The sequence below is a fragment of the Sorex araneus genome, chromosome 1 (assembly GCF_027595985.1).
Source record: "Sorex araneus isolate mSorAra2 chromosome 1, mSorAra2.pri, whole genome shotgun sequence".
Taxonomy (NCBI): Eukaryota; Metazoa; Chordata; class Mammalia; order Eulipotyphla; family Soricidae; genus Sorex; species Sorex araneus.
This window is the reverse complement of record NC_073302.1, coordinates 52,028,723-52,040,889: the sequence shown is the minus strand read 5'-3', so window position 1 is coordinate 52,040,889 and position 12,167 is coordinate 52,028,723. Positions and strand designations below refer to the sequence as shown.

The following is a 12,167-nucleotide window of genomic DNA, read 5'->3' as shown; positions in this document are numbered from 1 at the left end:
TCCCCAAAGGTGGCTGGTAGGGGTGGCGAAGAAAGGGACTAATGGACTATGATGGAAGGATGTTAGTACTTTTGTGATGGTTGCATTGTGGAAGAGTTTTGAAATTGCAATTTTACAATAAATACAGCCATGTTAACCAATATTGCTTCACTAATATAATGAAACATTTTTTTTGTCACTTATTGGGTTTCAGGTAAGTGATATCTAAAATTTGTTATTTTCGTTTTCAACATTGAATCCTGTCAAGTTAAAACTCCACTGAATTGGGAGTTAATCATCATCAGCTATCACACAGAAAATACAAAATCTGAAATCACAGCAGATTAAGTCCAAGAAGATGTGAAAATTGTAGGCTGTCCTCAAGGAAACTCAACATCATGCTTCTGATTTCAAATGATAATAGCATCTGTGAAGCCTTTTTTAAAAAAATATATGAATCTTACATTTCATCTTCAGTACCTCAAAGTAGGAGAAAATAGATAAGCTCTGTGTGGATAGTTTTGACATGTGTATACTATTTGCTCTTTGGAGATTACACTATCACAGAGAGTTGGGGAAATAGTTTCTTGTCCTTTTTTTTTTTTTTTTTCTTTTGCCCTTTTGGGTCATACCTGGCGATGCACAGGGGTTACTCCTGGCTTTGCACTCAGGAATTACTCCTGGCGGTGCTCAGGGGACTATATGGGATGCTGGGAATTGAATCTGGGTCAGCCACGTGCAAGGCAAACACCCTACCCGCTGTGCTATCGCTCTGCCGCTCCAGCCCCTGTTCTTGTTTTTTGGGCTTCATTCTGCTCAGCTGAGGGATCGCTTCTAGCTCTTTGCTCCAGGGATCACTCATGGCATTACTTGTGACCATACTCCGTGTTGGGGATCAAACCTGGGTTATCTGTGTGTGTGCAAGGCAAGTGCTTTTCCTGATCTCTCTGGCCCAGGAAACAGTCTCTTCAAACTCTTTTCTGGAAATGGATGCTTCATAATCTAAGCCTTATCTGTATCATTTAATTGCTTGATTTGCAAGGCCTTTATTTTCACAAAGCAAATGCTATGATAAAGATTATGTTTTCGTAATAATTATGAATTCATAAGTACTTATTTTGAATTATATTGATTGTATGAGTATTTGGATTCATGATTAAAAACCATTTATTCAGATTGTGAACTTCATCAGAATAATGACTCATTCTATTTCTGTTTCTTTTTTCTAGAACTATAATTTCTCAGTCAATATATTTACTCAGTAAATTTTGCTAAGCCAGTAAATAATTGAAGGAATAAATGAAATACTTTGAATTTGCTAATTAACACTTTTTAATTAAAGTTATTCCTTTTTTGAAACCACATTGCTTTAAAATGTATAAAATTACGCTGTGAACCATAATCCAAAGTTATTTGCTCCACGAAGTATTGCATGTTATACCTTTCTTTTTTCTTTTTCCACATCCCTAAACGGAAAAATTTTGCCTGTTGAACTGTATGCTTTTTACAGACTTATGTTATCTAGTTCATCTTTATATCTTATTAAATAATTTCTTTGTGTAATAAGTGTTAAAAATAATAAAATATGTGAAATCATTGCATTCTATCGATGCTTACTAACATCAAGTACTTTAGAATAGTGGTCTTTTTTTTTTTTTTTTTTTGCTTTTTGGGTCACACCAGGTGATGTATAGGGGTTACTCCTGGCATTACTCCTGGCTCTGCACTCAGGAATTACCCCTGGCGGTGCTCAGAGGACCATATGGGATGCTGGGAATTGAACCTGGGTCGGCCATGTGCAAGACAAACGCTTTACCCCCTGTGCTTTCTTTCCAGCCCCAATCGTGGTCTTATTTATTTATTTTTTTTGCTTTTTGGGTCACAACTGACAATGCACAGGGGTTACTCCTGGCTCTGCACTCAGGAATTACTCCTGGTGGTGCTCAGTAGACGATATGGGATGCTGGGAATTGAACCCTGGTCAGCCGCATGCAAGGCAAACATCCTACCTGCTGTGCTATTGCTCCAGCCCCTATAATAGTGGTCTTTAACTGCTAGTCCACAGATGTAGAAAGGTTGAAAACCCAGACTGGTCAACCACAGTGGTTATTATTGCTGGTCCATGGAATGGTATATAGACAGGTGCAGCTTTGTATGTGTAAAAAGGTTGAATATCAGTGCTCTGTATTTTAATGTAAAACTGAGTTGATGAATGATCTAACATCTCTTTGATTGTGTTGTGTGTACAGATATGGGTGCTGTAACAGCAGAGAGAATTAATGGTCCATGTTCTCTTTTGGTTTGAAATTTAGTATGGACTAGACATAATGTGTACGTGTATTTAGTATATATTTATATGTGTACACATGTATAAAAATCCCGTTGCTCATCGATTTGTTCGAGAGGGCACCAGTAACATCTCTCATTGAGAGACTTATTGTTACTGTTTTTTGCATATCCAGCACGCACGGGTAGCTTGCCAGGTTCTGCCGGGCGTGCTTGATACTCTCTGTAGCTTGCCGGATTCTCCGAGAGGGGCGGAGGAATGGAACTCGGGTCTGCCGCGTGAAAGGCGAACGCCAAACTGCTGTGCTATCACTCCAGCCCGCATGTATATAAAAATAATGACAACAATATAGTTTTCTTTCTTTTTAAAATTTTTATTTATTTATTTATTTTTAGTGAGTCACAGTGAGGGAGTTTTCTTTCTAAAGTACATATGTGTCCATCCTAGCATAGGCACCAGATGAGACCTAAGGAAGCCCATTTTAATGGGAAGAACTGAAAGAAGACAGAAATTAAACAGGAAGGAACAGGAAAGGGGAGGAGACTATTACAGATAGAAAGGGAATACTAGACAGAAGGAAGGCTGGATGATTTAGTTGAGATCTGAAGAAGTCTTGTAGTTCAGTAGAGCATAGAGAGGAGCAAGAAATGAATCTAGGAAAACAAATAGAGGAGAGATTTATGGAAGGTTTGTGAATTTGGCAAAATATTTTATCTTAAGGGTAAACTCTGCTAATCTTGTTAATGACATGCTCACATTTTTATGTCAGTCAGGGAATTCTGGTATTTTAGCAATTTTGGACTAGGTGTTACTGGAATATGTTGAAATCTATAGATAGCAAGGCTATGTAGGGTATACCTTCTAGTGGGAAAAACTTAAGAAGGAAACTTGACAAATTCAGTTCATATCATCTGTCTTCGATAATAATACTTTTATTTTATAGGGCTCTTTGTGAGGATCAAATGGATTTCAAAACAAAGTACAGTAACTTGTGCACTGTGTTAGGAAGTTGACAGATAAATAGTAACTATAATCATCATTACCTATTTGTTTTTTCTACACTTGGTAGTTCTCAGGGCTTACTCCTAATGCTGTGCTCAGGGATCACCCTTGGTGGGGATCAGGGGGCCACATGGCAATGCTGGGGATTGAACCTGGGTCAGCTGCGTGCAAAGCAGGCCCCCTTCCTGCTGTACTACCACTCTGGCCCCCTCTCATCCTGTTTTGAGAATTTATGACTTTGTTTTATATAGTCTCTCGCCTGTACAGTTTTTTTCATACTCTGGAAATGAATCCTGACATGTAACATTTTAATTTGGGGGAGGGAGGGTGTTGGCTATACCTGACAGTGGTGCTTGGGGCTACTCCTGGCTCTGTTCTAGACGGTCACTCCTGGCAGTGGTGGGGGGACCATGTAGAGCCAGGGATCAAACCAGGGTTGATCATATCTAAGATAAGTGGCTTAACCTCATGCTATCTGTCCTGCCTATGAGATTTAACATTCTAAAAGTTTCTTAGATGATTCTTATGTTTTCCAAAGAGTGGTGAATGTACAGTTGATATTCTGTTGTGCAACTATTGGTCACTCAGTCTTGGACATAAATCTTACGGTTCCAGGTATTGAATTTTTTTTTCTAATGCTCAAAGAACTACTTGACATGGGCTTGCTAGTTATAGTAGAATAGCGGTCATAAAAAAATTACATTTGCTGGTATCATAGTTTATGATATGTCACGGATTATAAATTGGTATTAGCTTCATATCTGCTTATTACTCTGTGGAACTCAATGGCTAGTTTACGAATTACATGTCTTGCAGGTCAGAAGTTTCATGTATCCAGATAATGGCTCCGTTTTTATGGTACCTCTATTGTGAGCCTTCTCAGTTACAAGAATATGCCAAACTGCGTTTAGCACTCCTGAAAGTCTTGCTTCAACCTCGGGCTGTTGACAAAGGGAAACCAACAGTATTGGAACAGCAGATAATACAGTTGTGCTGTGACATGATTCCATGTTTGCAGGTAAAGCTTTCTGTTTTTCATTTTCTTCACTAACGAAGTATCAGCTCGTATTGAGTGTTCCTGTTATACATAAAGTAGAGCCTGTGTGATTCTTGCAGCACATATATCACATATTTACTATATATTGTGGTTTCGCTACAGTGTTTAATTTCTTTTTTTAGACCATCCCATCTATAATTGAGATTTGCTTTTTGCCTAGAATCTGAGCATCATGCTGCTTAGCTGATGGGAGGAATTCGAATATTTTTCTAAGTGATCACTTAAGGTCACAGATGACCTGTTTTAAGTTTATGTTAGCAAAGAGTGACTGGAGTGAATCTTTCCTTTGTGACTCATAAATAGGCTTTCCTGTAATCAAGGCAGAACAAAGTTAATTACAATGAATTCTCCTGCGGCTTTTCCAAGTCATTTGTTTTGTGTGGGCAATAAAGCAAGACATAGGCAGAACATCTTGAGCGAGGGTACCCTTCTTCATACCATACTTGCTTCCCTGTTCTGTGCTCTTTGCCTTGATCTCTATGAATCTATATTGACAAGATTAAATACTTTTGGTGGTGGATTCTGTAGAGTATTTCTCAGAATCTGTGACTTGTTAATGTAGCTGAGTTAGATGGGGAAGAAAAAGTGATATATCATTTTGAAACTAATGGAACTAGTGACATAAATATATTTAATCACTTAACAAATCCACTTAATTTAGAATTGGATATATATAGTGACAGTGTAATTAATTTCCCCCTGATCCCATATATTTCTTATACTCTCAGAGACAGCTGTTTTATGATTAAATATTTTAGTGATAGGAAGGATACTCTTTTAAAAGGAAACTGCTTATTTTCTTAACTGTACTTCTAATTGACCTTCATTTTCCTAAGACATTACCTGTCAGTCTCCGTTCTTTTGAAAAGAAAACAAAATAATTCTTTAGAAATGCCAATTGCTTTTCCAGTGTAATTTTTCCTTTCCATCCTCCTTTCCTTCACTTTTTATTTTACATTAGTTACTTTATATTCCTTCAGGAATTGGTTTCAGTTCCCTGTCCTTTTCCAGTGATTCTCTAATATATTGGTGCTCAGAATGTTACTATAAAATGCTTTTCTGAACACAGAATATAGTATTTAAAGATTTGGTCTGATCTCTACCCCTACATATTTGAATACAACAATATTAATTCATATATTATTATTTTATTTTAGAAGTAGTCTTATCTTGCTATTAATATTATGACTGTCAATTATTTCTTCTTATTTTCATATATATTGCATATTCATTTTATAAATAGTTGTGTAACTGTCCTTGGTTTGGACTTTACTGCCTTAAACTTTGATATCATCAGTTCTTTTCCTTTTTCCCCCCAAAGTTGTTTTGTATTTTGGGCTTCACCTGGTGATGCTTAGTGCTTATTCCTGGCTCTGTGCTCAGGGATCACTCCTGGCAGTGCTCGGAGACTGTATGGAATGCTAGGATCGAACCTGGGTTGACCACATGCAAGGAGATGCCTTATGTACCGGCTGCTGTTATCTCCCTCCCTCCCTCCCTCCCTCCCTCCCTCCCTCCCTCCCTCCCTCCCTTCCTCCCTCCCTCCCTCCCTTCCTTCCTTCCTTCCTTCCTTCCTTCCTTCCTTCCTTCCTTCCTTCCTTCCTTCCTTCCTTCCTTCCTTCCTTCCTTCCTTCCTTCCTTCCTGCCCCCTCCGTCCTTCTCTCTCTTTCTTATGTTCTTTCTTTTTGTTTGTTTGTTTTGGTTTTGCCCACACTCAGTAATGCTCAGGGGTTACTTCTGGCCTCTTGCTCAGGAATCACTCCTGGCAATGCATGGGGTACCATGTTGGATGCCAGGGTTAGAATCCAGGTTGACTGTATGCAAGAAAAGTGCCCTATCTGCTGTGCTATCTCTCCAGTCCCAAGTTCTTTCTTTTTAATTGTGATTTTTATCATTTGATATGTTATCTGTTGCATATGCTCTGTTTCTCCATAAAGATAGAACATTATTTCTAACGTATTCTTGTTAAGAATCTTACCAGCATTTAAATAGAGAACACTTACTGTTAACTTTCAGTGGTTGTCTTTTTTTTTTTTTCTTTTTGGGTCACACCTGGCAATGCACAGGGGTTACTCCTGGCTGTGCACTCAGGAATTACCCCTGGCAGTGCTCAGGGGACCATATGGGATGCTGGGAATCGAACCTGGGTCGGCTGCGTGCAAGGCCAACGCCCTACCCGCTGTGCTATCGCTCCAGCCCTGACTTTCAGTGGTTGTCTTTTTTAAAGAGGAGACCAGGACTAAAGAATTGGAAAGGGAATTGCCATAGCTATTAGAAATGTGTTTGTTTTATACATCTTCGTTATAATAACCTAGGTATAAAACTAAACAAAGTTTAGAGAAATGAAATTCTGGTAGTTAATATGTGCTTATTTTGAAAGTTAAGCTTTTAAAATGTAAATGTGAAGTATGCACAGAAATGCATTGAAGGACTATATTGTTAAATAAACATGAAACTTTATTTCTTTTTTTGATTCCTTTCTCTTAGTGACCTTTTGTCTGTCCATACTGTATACTTGTAAAAGAGCAATAATGTTCACCTTTATTTTTAACAATTTAGTATTTTCTGCGGTCTCCTGCCTCTTGACCTTTCAATATCTTTTTGTTTCTTATTTGCTAGGAATTAATTTTTCTTTCTGTATATTACTTACAGTCATTTTGGGTTATTATGGGGGTAGAACTGGATAGAGGTACAGTTTGTCAACCATAGGCTTTCCTCTTGATGGGTTTGCAGACACAAAGCTCCTGATTGAAGCAGATGGCTCATTGTTTGGAATCTGTGGGAAATGCCACTGTGTCTGTGGGCAGGACCATATCCATAATACCAACTTCAGAATTTTGATCAGAACAGCTGGGTTTGTATTGGGTTGGGATTTTCAAGAGCGCCCAAGTCTTTCCTATCTAGCACATTTGCCTATTTAGAAGACATCCTACCATTTGAATATCATCTTTCATCACATCTGCCAAGTATGGAAATGATGCCCTCAGTTAAGGTTGCCAGAGGAATTATCTTCTTAGATGAAGGGTGTGGTATGCAATAAATAGCATGCTAATTTTTCATTCCCAGGTAATTTTGTTGGAATTGTAGAAAGGAAAAATTCATTTGGAGAACTAAGTCAAAACCAACTTAAATTTCCTTTGACATGTTGGCACTGTCATATAATTTATTTTAAAAGAGTTATACTTAGAGCTGCTCAGGAGATAACTCAACAGACTAGAGCACTTGTATGAATGCTGGAGCCTGGGGTTTGATCCTTGGTCTTCCAAGAACTGCCAGGAGTGCCCCTGAGCAGAGCTAGGAGTACTTCTTGATACAGTGTAAAAAAATAAAGCACGCTGAGGGGCGTGTGCACTCCCGGGCTCTCCAGGCGGCTCTGTCTCACCGCCCTTGTTTGGTGCTCTGGAACTGCTGTATGTGCTGTCGGTCAAGGGCAGGCTACGGAAGGAAGAAGGCCAAACTGGCTGATCGATCAGTTTATTTCATTCTCTCTCTCTGCTTCTCTCCTGGCTCCCGATCTCTCTCTGGATCTGTGGATCTGGCCTCCCAACCCACTCTGACAGGCTAGTTAAATCCCCCCAGCATGAGGGGGTTGGGGCGTACACGTAGGTGCGGTGTGGTTACAATCAATAGGGTAAGGTTCCTTTCCCTCAGGGGATGTTTCTCCTAGGATTGACTCTCTTTCAGCAGGAGGATCCACCCAAGGGTGGAGTCCCATGAGTGTGTTTCTCCTCTCCTCATCCAGCAAACATATAAGAATTCATAATATTAATCATTTTGTATGGACACAATAAGAAATGTCTTACTGGGGCCATCTCAATCTCAGACTACAGTGCTCAGGCCAGATCAGTCTTTCCTATCCCTAGCAGGGTCCTAGTCTCATCATTACTCTTGGATCATGACAGCATTTGTCTATGATCAAGCTCTTAACTTACCGTTAAGAATTAGGCACTTTGGCCAGGTCCATCTCGATGCCAGGGTAGCACATAACTCACCGCTTGCCCTGGATCCGTCCCGTTCCTCGTCAGGACCCTGCTTTTGGGATGCTAGGAACTGAGGGCAACTGAGGCTTAAGTGGAGAAAGCAGATGCCTGGGAATGAATAATATTCGAAGCCAATTAAGTCCCAAGTTACAAAAGCATAATATTGTCTTCTCATGTCTATACAAAAAGGACATTGCTTTAAAGTAAATTATTCAAAAGGCACAAGGAGAGGAGAAAGGCAATATTAACTTATAAGTTCGGTATCCTAGGAAGGTTTGACCTTACAAATTAGCAGAGTCAGATTAGAGGGAGAAGCTGATTAACTCTTTTTAGGGAAGAGAGCATAGAGAAGTGATTACAGCTAAACAAAGGGATGGGAGAGATTTGGGAACACCTTGATGGGTGAGACTGGGGTAAGCCTAAACTCTGGGAAAAACTGGGACAAGCTTCTCATGGCAAGGGGGGAGAGGACAAAGTAATGTCATCCTGCAATACAGGAATGGTCCATGGTGTGGGCCTTGGGGGAGAGGGAAGAACTGCACTCAGATATGTTAAAAGAATAATCAAACAGCAAAAAGAAAAAAAAGAAAAGTGCCCGACAGCAGTAACAATAGTAGGTTAATTATAGTCAATGAAAAAAAGAAGGCAGATTTGTATAGTCTAACCCTTTTTGAGTTTTGTGCATTTCTTTATCTTAAGTTTTTTGTAGGTTTGAGAAATATATCTTATTGTTAAAGCTTCTTCCATAGCTCAAAATTATCTTGGTTTGTGTATTATTTTAATGTCATATTTCAACTTTTTAAAACAGCTAAAAGATTTGGTACAGACAACAGAAGCGATGCTGTTTATTGAAGAAGTATATTTAAGCCTGCTGCGTCATCCTGTTTTCTGGCAACTTCAGCTGACCCAACTGACCCTTCAGGTCCTGTGTGTTTGTGAAGTCAGCTTAAAGATGACTGGGGAATGCTCATCTTTAATTCGTCTTTTAGAGCACAGTGTTGAATTCCTGAAGGAGGTAAGAACTGGAAGAAATTTTAGTCTTTCACTGTAAGAAATTTTATCTTTAATGAGTGGATGGTTTTCAATGGTTTTCTTTCTTTTTTTTTTTTTAAATTGTCTAAGCTTTTAACCTAGTATCATTAGATCTTACTACTAATAAGCGATGGGCTGGAATGATAGCACAGTGGTAGGGCATTCGCCTTGCATGCGGCCAACCCGTATTTGATTCCTCCGCCCCTCTCAGAGAGCCCGGCAAGCCACCGAGAGTATTGTGCCCACACAGCAGAGCCTGGCAAGCTACACGTGGTGTATTTGATATGCCAAAAATAGTAACAATAATTCTCACAATGAGAGACATTACTGGTGCCCTCTCGAGCAAATTGATGAGCAAGGGGATGACAGTGACAGGACAGTGACACTGTCCTGTAATAAGTGATTACTACTATTATCATTTATAATAAAGTGAATCAATAACTGCTCTTTGAAGTATCATTTAAGGTTCAACCCTTTGACATTGAAAAATTTACTCACTTGGCTATAGGTATTGAATAATTACTATGTAGAATGCATAAATGAACATATATATTTTGTGTCCTCAAGGAATTTATAGATATTCAAATAAATAACTGTAGTATAATTCTTGTAGTAAAATAAGGTCCGTTTTAGCTTTCATGGAAGTATATTTAAAGTGTAACAGGAGCACAAGTTATGGGAAGTAGGGCATGCACTGAATTTTGAGGGAATCTGCTGTGGAATTTGCCTGATACAAATCAGAAGCTGGGAAGAACATTCCAGTTGTGGGAAAAACACGTGCCTGGGCTTTTCACTAGAGAGAGAAGTATTTGAAGCATGGAGAAACATTAAGCAGAAACAGAGAGGACAAAAGTGGCCTGCTTAAAAAACAAGATTATGTTGAATAACTTCCACACTACAGAGGACAAAAGTGGCCTGCTTAAAAAACAAGATTATGTTGAATAACTTCCACACTACATAGATGAGATCATTGTTAATTGAATACTGTTAACATTGATAATTGTTATTGAATACTGTTTTTGGTGCTTAGTACCGAGTTTTTGGTGCTTAGTACCTAGTTGGACTGGAGCAATAGCACAGTGAGTAGTGTGTTTGCCTTGCACATGGCCGACCCGGGTTCAGTTCTTCCTCTGTCCCCTCGGAGAGCCCGGCAAGCTACCGGGAGTAATACGCCCGCATGGCAGAGCCTGGCAAGCTACCTGTGGTGTATTTGATATGCCAAAAACAGTAACAACAAGTCTCACAATGGAGATGTTACTGGTGCCCGCTCGAGCAAATCCATGAGCAACAGGATGACAGTGATACAGTGATACAGTACCTAGTTTGGTATATTGATAGTGCTTGGGGAACCTTATGCTGTGTCAGGGATCAAAGTGGGCTAGCCACGTACAAGTCAAGCATCTTATTCATATATTTGGTCTCTGGTCCAGAACTAAGCACTTTCATCAGAGGGGTCATTTCATTTTTTTTTTTCATTTCATATTTTTGTGAGTAGAAGGTCATTTCATGGGGCTGGAGCAAGCAAGTAGGGTGTTTGCCTTCACATGGCTGACCGGTGTTCAATTCCCAGCATCCCATATGGTCCCCCGAGCACCACCAGGAGTAATTCCTGAGTGTAGAGCCAGGAGTAACCTCTGTTTGGGTGTGACCCAAAAAGCAAAAAAAAAAAAAAAAAAAAAAAAAGATGATTTCACTGGGGAAGAAGAGGAGTGTTTGGGGTAAGGCCATGAAGCAAGAACATCAAGCAAGGAGTGCTAGGGATGCAATAAAAAAAAATATCACATGGGTTAACTTAACAAATTTATTCTTAGATTTCTAGAAACTGGGAAGTCCAAGATTTAGTCTTTGGGTTCTTAATGAGGATTCTCTTCTTGTTTTGTGGATTTTTCTCATTGTTTCTCCTCATGGTGAATGGGAACACCAGAGGGAAAGAAACTGGTTTCTTTTGATAAGAGCATTAATTTTACCCATTAGGCCCCAAAGTCATGAGAAATCATAAGTACTCATTCACAAAACTCTCAGAACTCAATTTTTTTCCTATTGATTATTAAAAGTATATAACTAAACAGTTTATGAAAGACTTTGCAGCTCAATTAATCTAACTAACTTTTCAAGTGTTTCTACTGAAATGTAGAAATACTTATTAAAGATTTATTAATTTATGCTAGAATGGATAGCACCTCCAAGATAATAAGTCCTAAGTGTGTCAAACTAAGTTGTTTACTCTCAAGTTATTTACTCTCAAATATTTCTTCCTGGAAATGTCTCACATTTCCTTTTTGCTTTTTTCCCCCTTACCTTTTCTCAATGATTTATAGATGTTTCTACTCTGCAGGCATTTCTGCAAAAATTCAGAATTAAGTAATATTGGCAAAGTGCGCAGAACCTTTCTTCTTTAATTCCATAAAACATTAACGTTTTCTTTACTCAAAAGCTTCAAATAGCATGTAATGTCACTTGCACTTTATTTATTAGAGTTTAATGTTCTTGTCCCTTTTTCCTTTTCATTTAATTTACACACTTGATAAAGTTAATGATTTTAAGTTTCTGTGGTAATTGCTTTGCTACATTTAAATATGCTTAATAAATTACTGTAATTTGAAAATAATCTCTGCCTCCCTGAGTGCTAATGTTCTTTTATTATAATTTATTAAAATTTTTGTTTAGTGTAATTCATTATGTAAGCTATATAAATGAATCATGCCTATGTACAATAAGTAGACAATTGAATTATTTTTCAAAGTGCAATATTCTGCAATTAAGTATTTTAGATAGTTTTTAAAAATGGACTGACTTGAAGACTTGATCCATTATTATTAATTTTTTTTGT

General features: G+C 38.5%; 1 protein-coding gene across 2 annotated transcripts in view; it reads left to right on the top strand.

Moving 5' to 3' along the window:
- Positions 1 to 12,167, top strand: part of FOCAD (focadhesin) — a 323,158-nt gene that overhangs the window by 95,160 nt on the left and 215,831 nt on the right. For both annotated transcript variants that reach the window (XM_055131110.1, XM_055131118.1), the window contains exons 7-8: positions 4,085 to 4,286; positions 9,114 to 9,320. In XM_055131110.1, the coding sequence (XP_054987085.1) occupies positions 4,085 to 4,286; positions 9,114 to 9,320 (409 nt within the window). The remainder of the gene's footprint in view (positions 1 to 4,084; positions 4,287 to 9,113; positions 9,321 to 12,167) is intronic.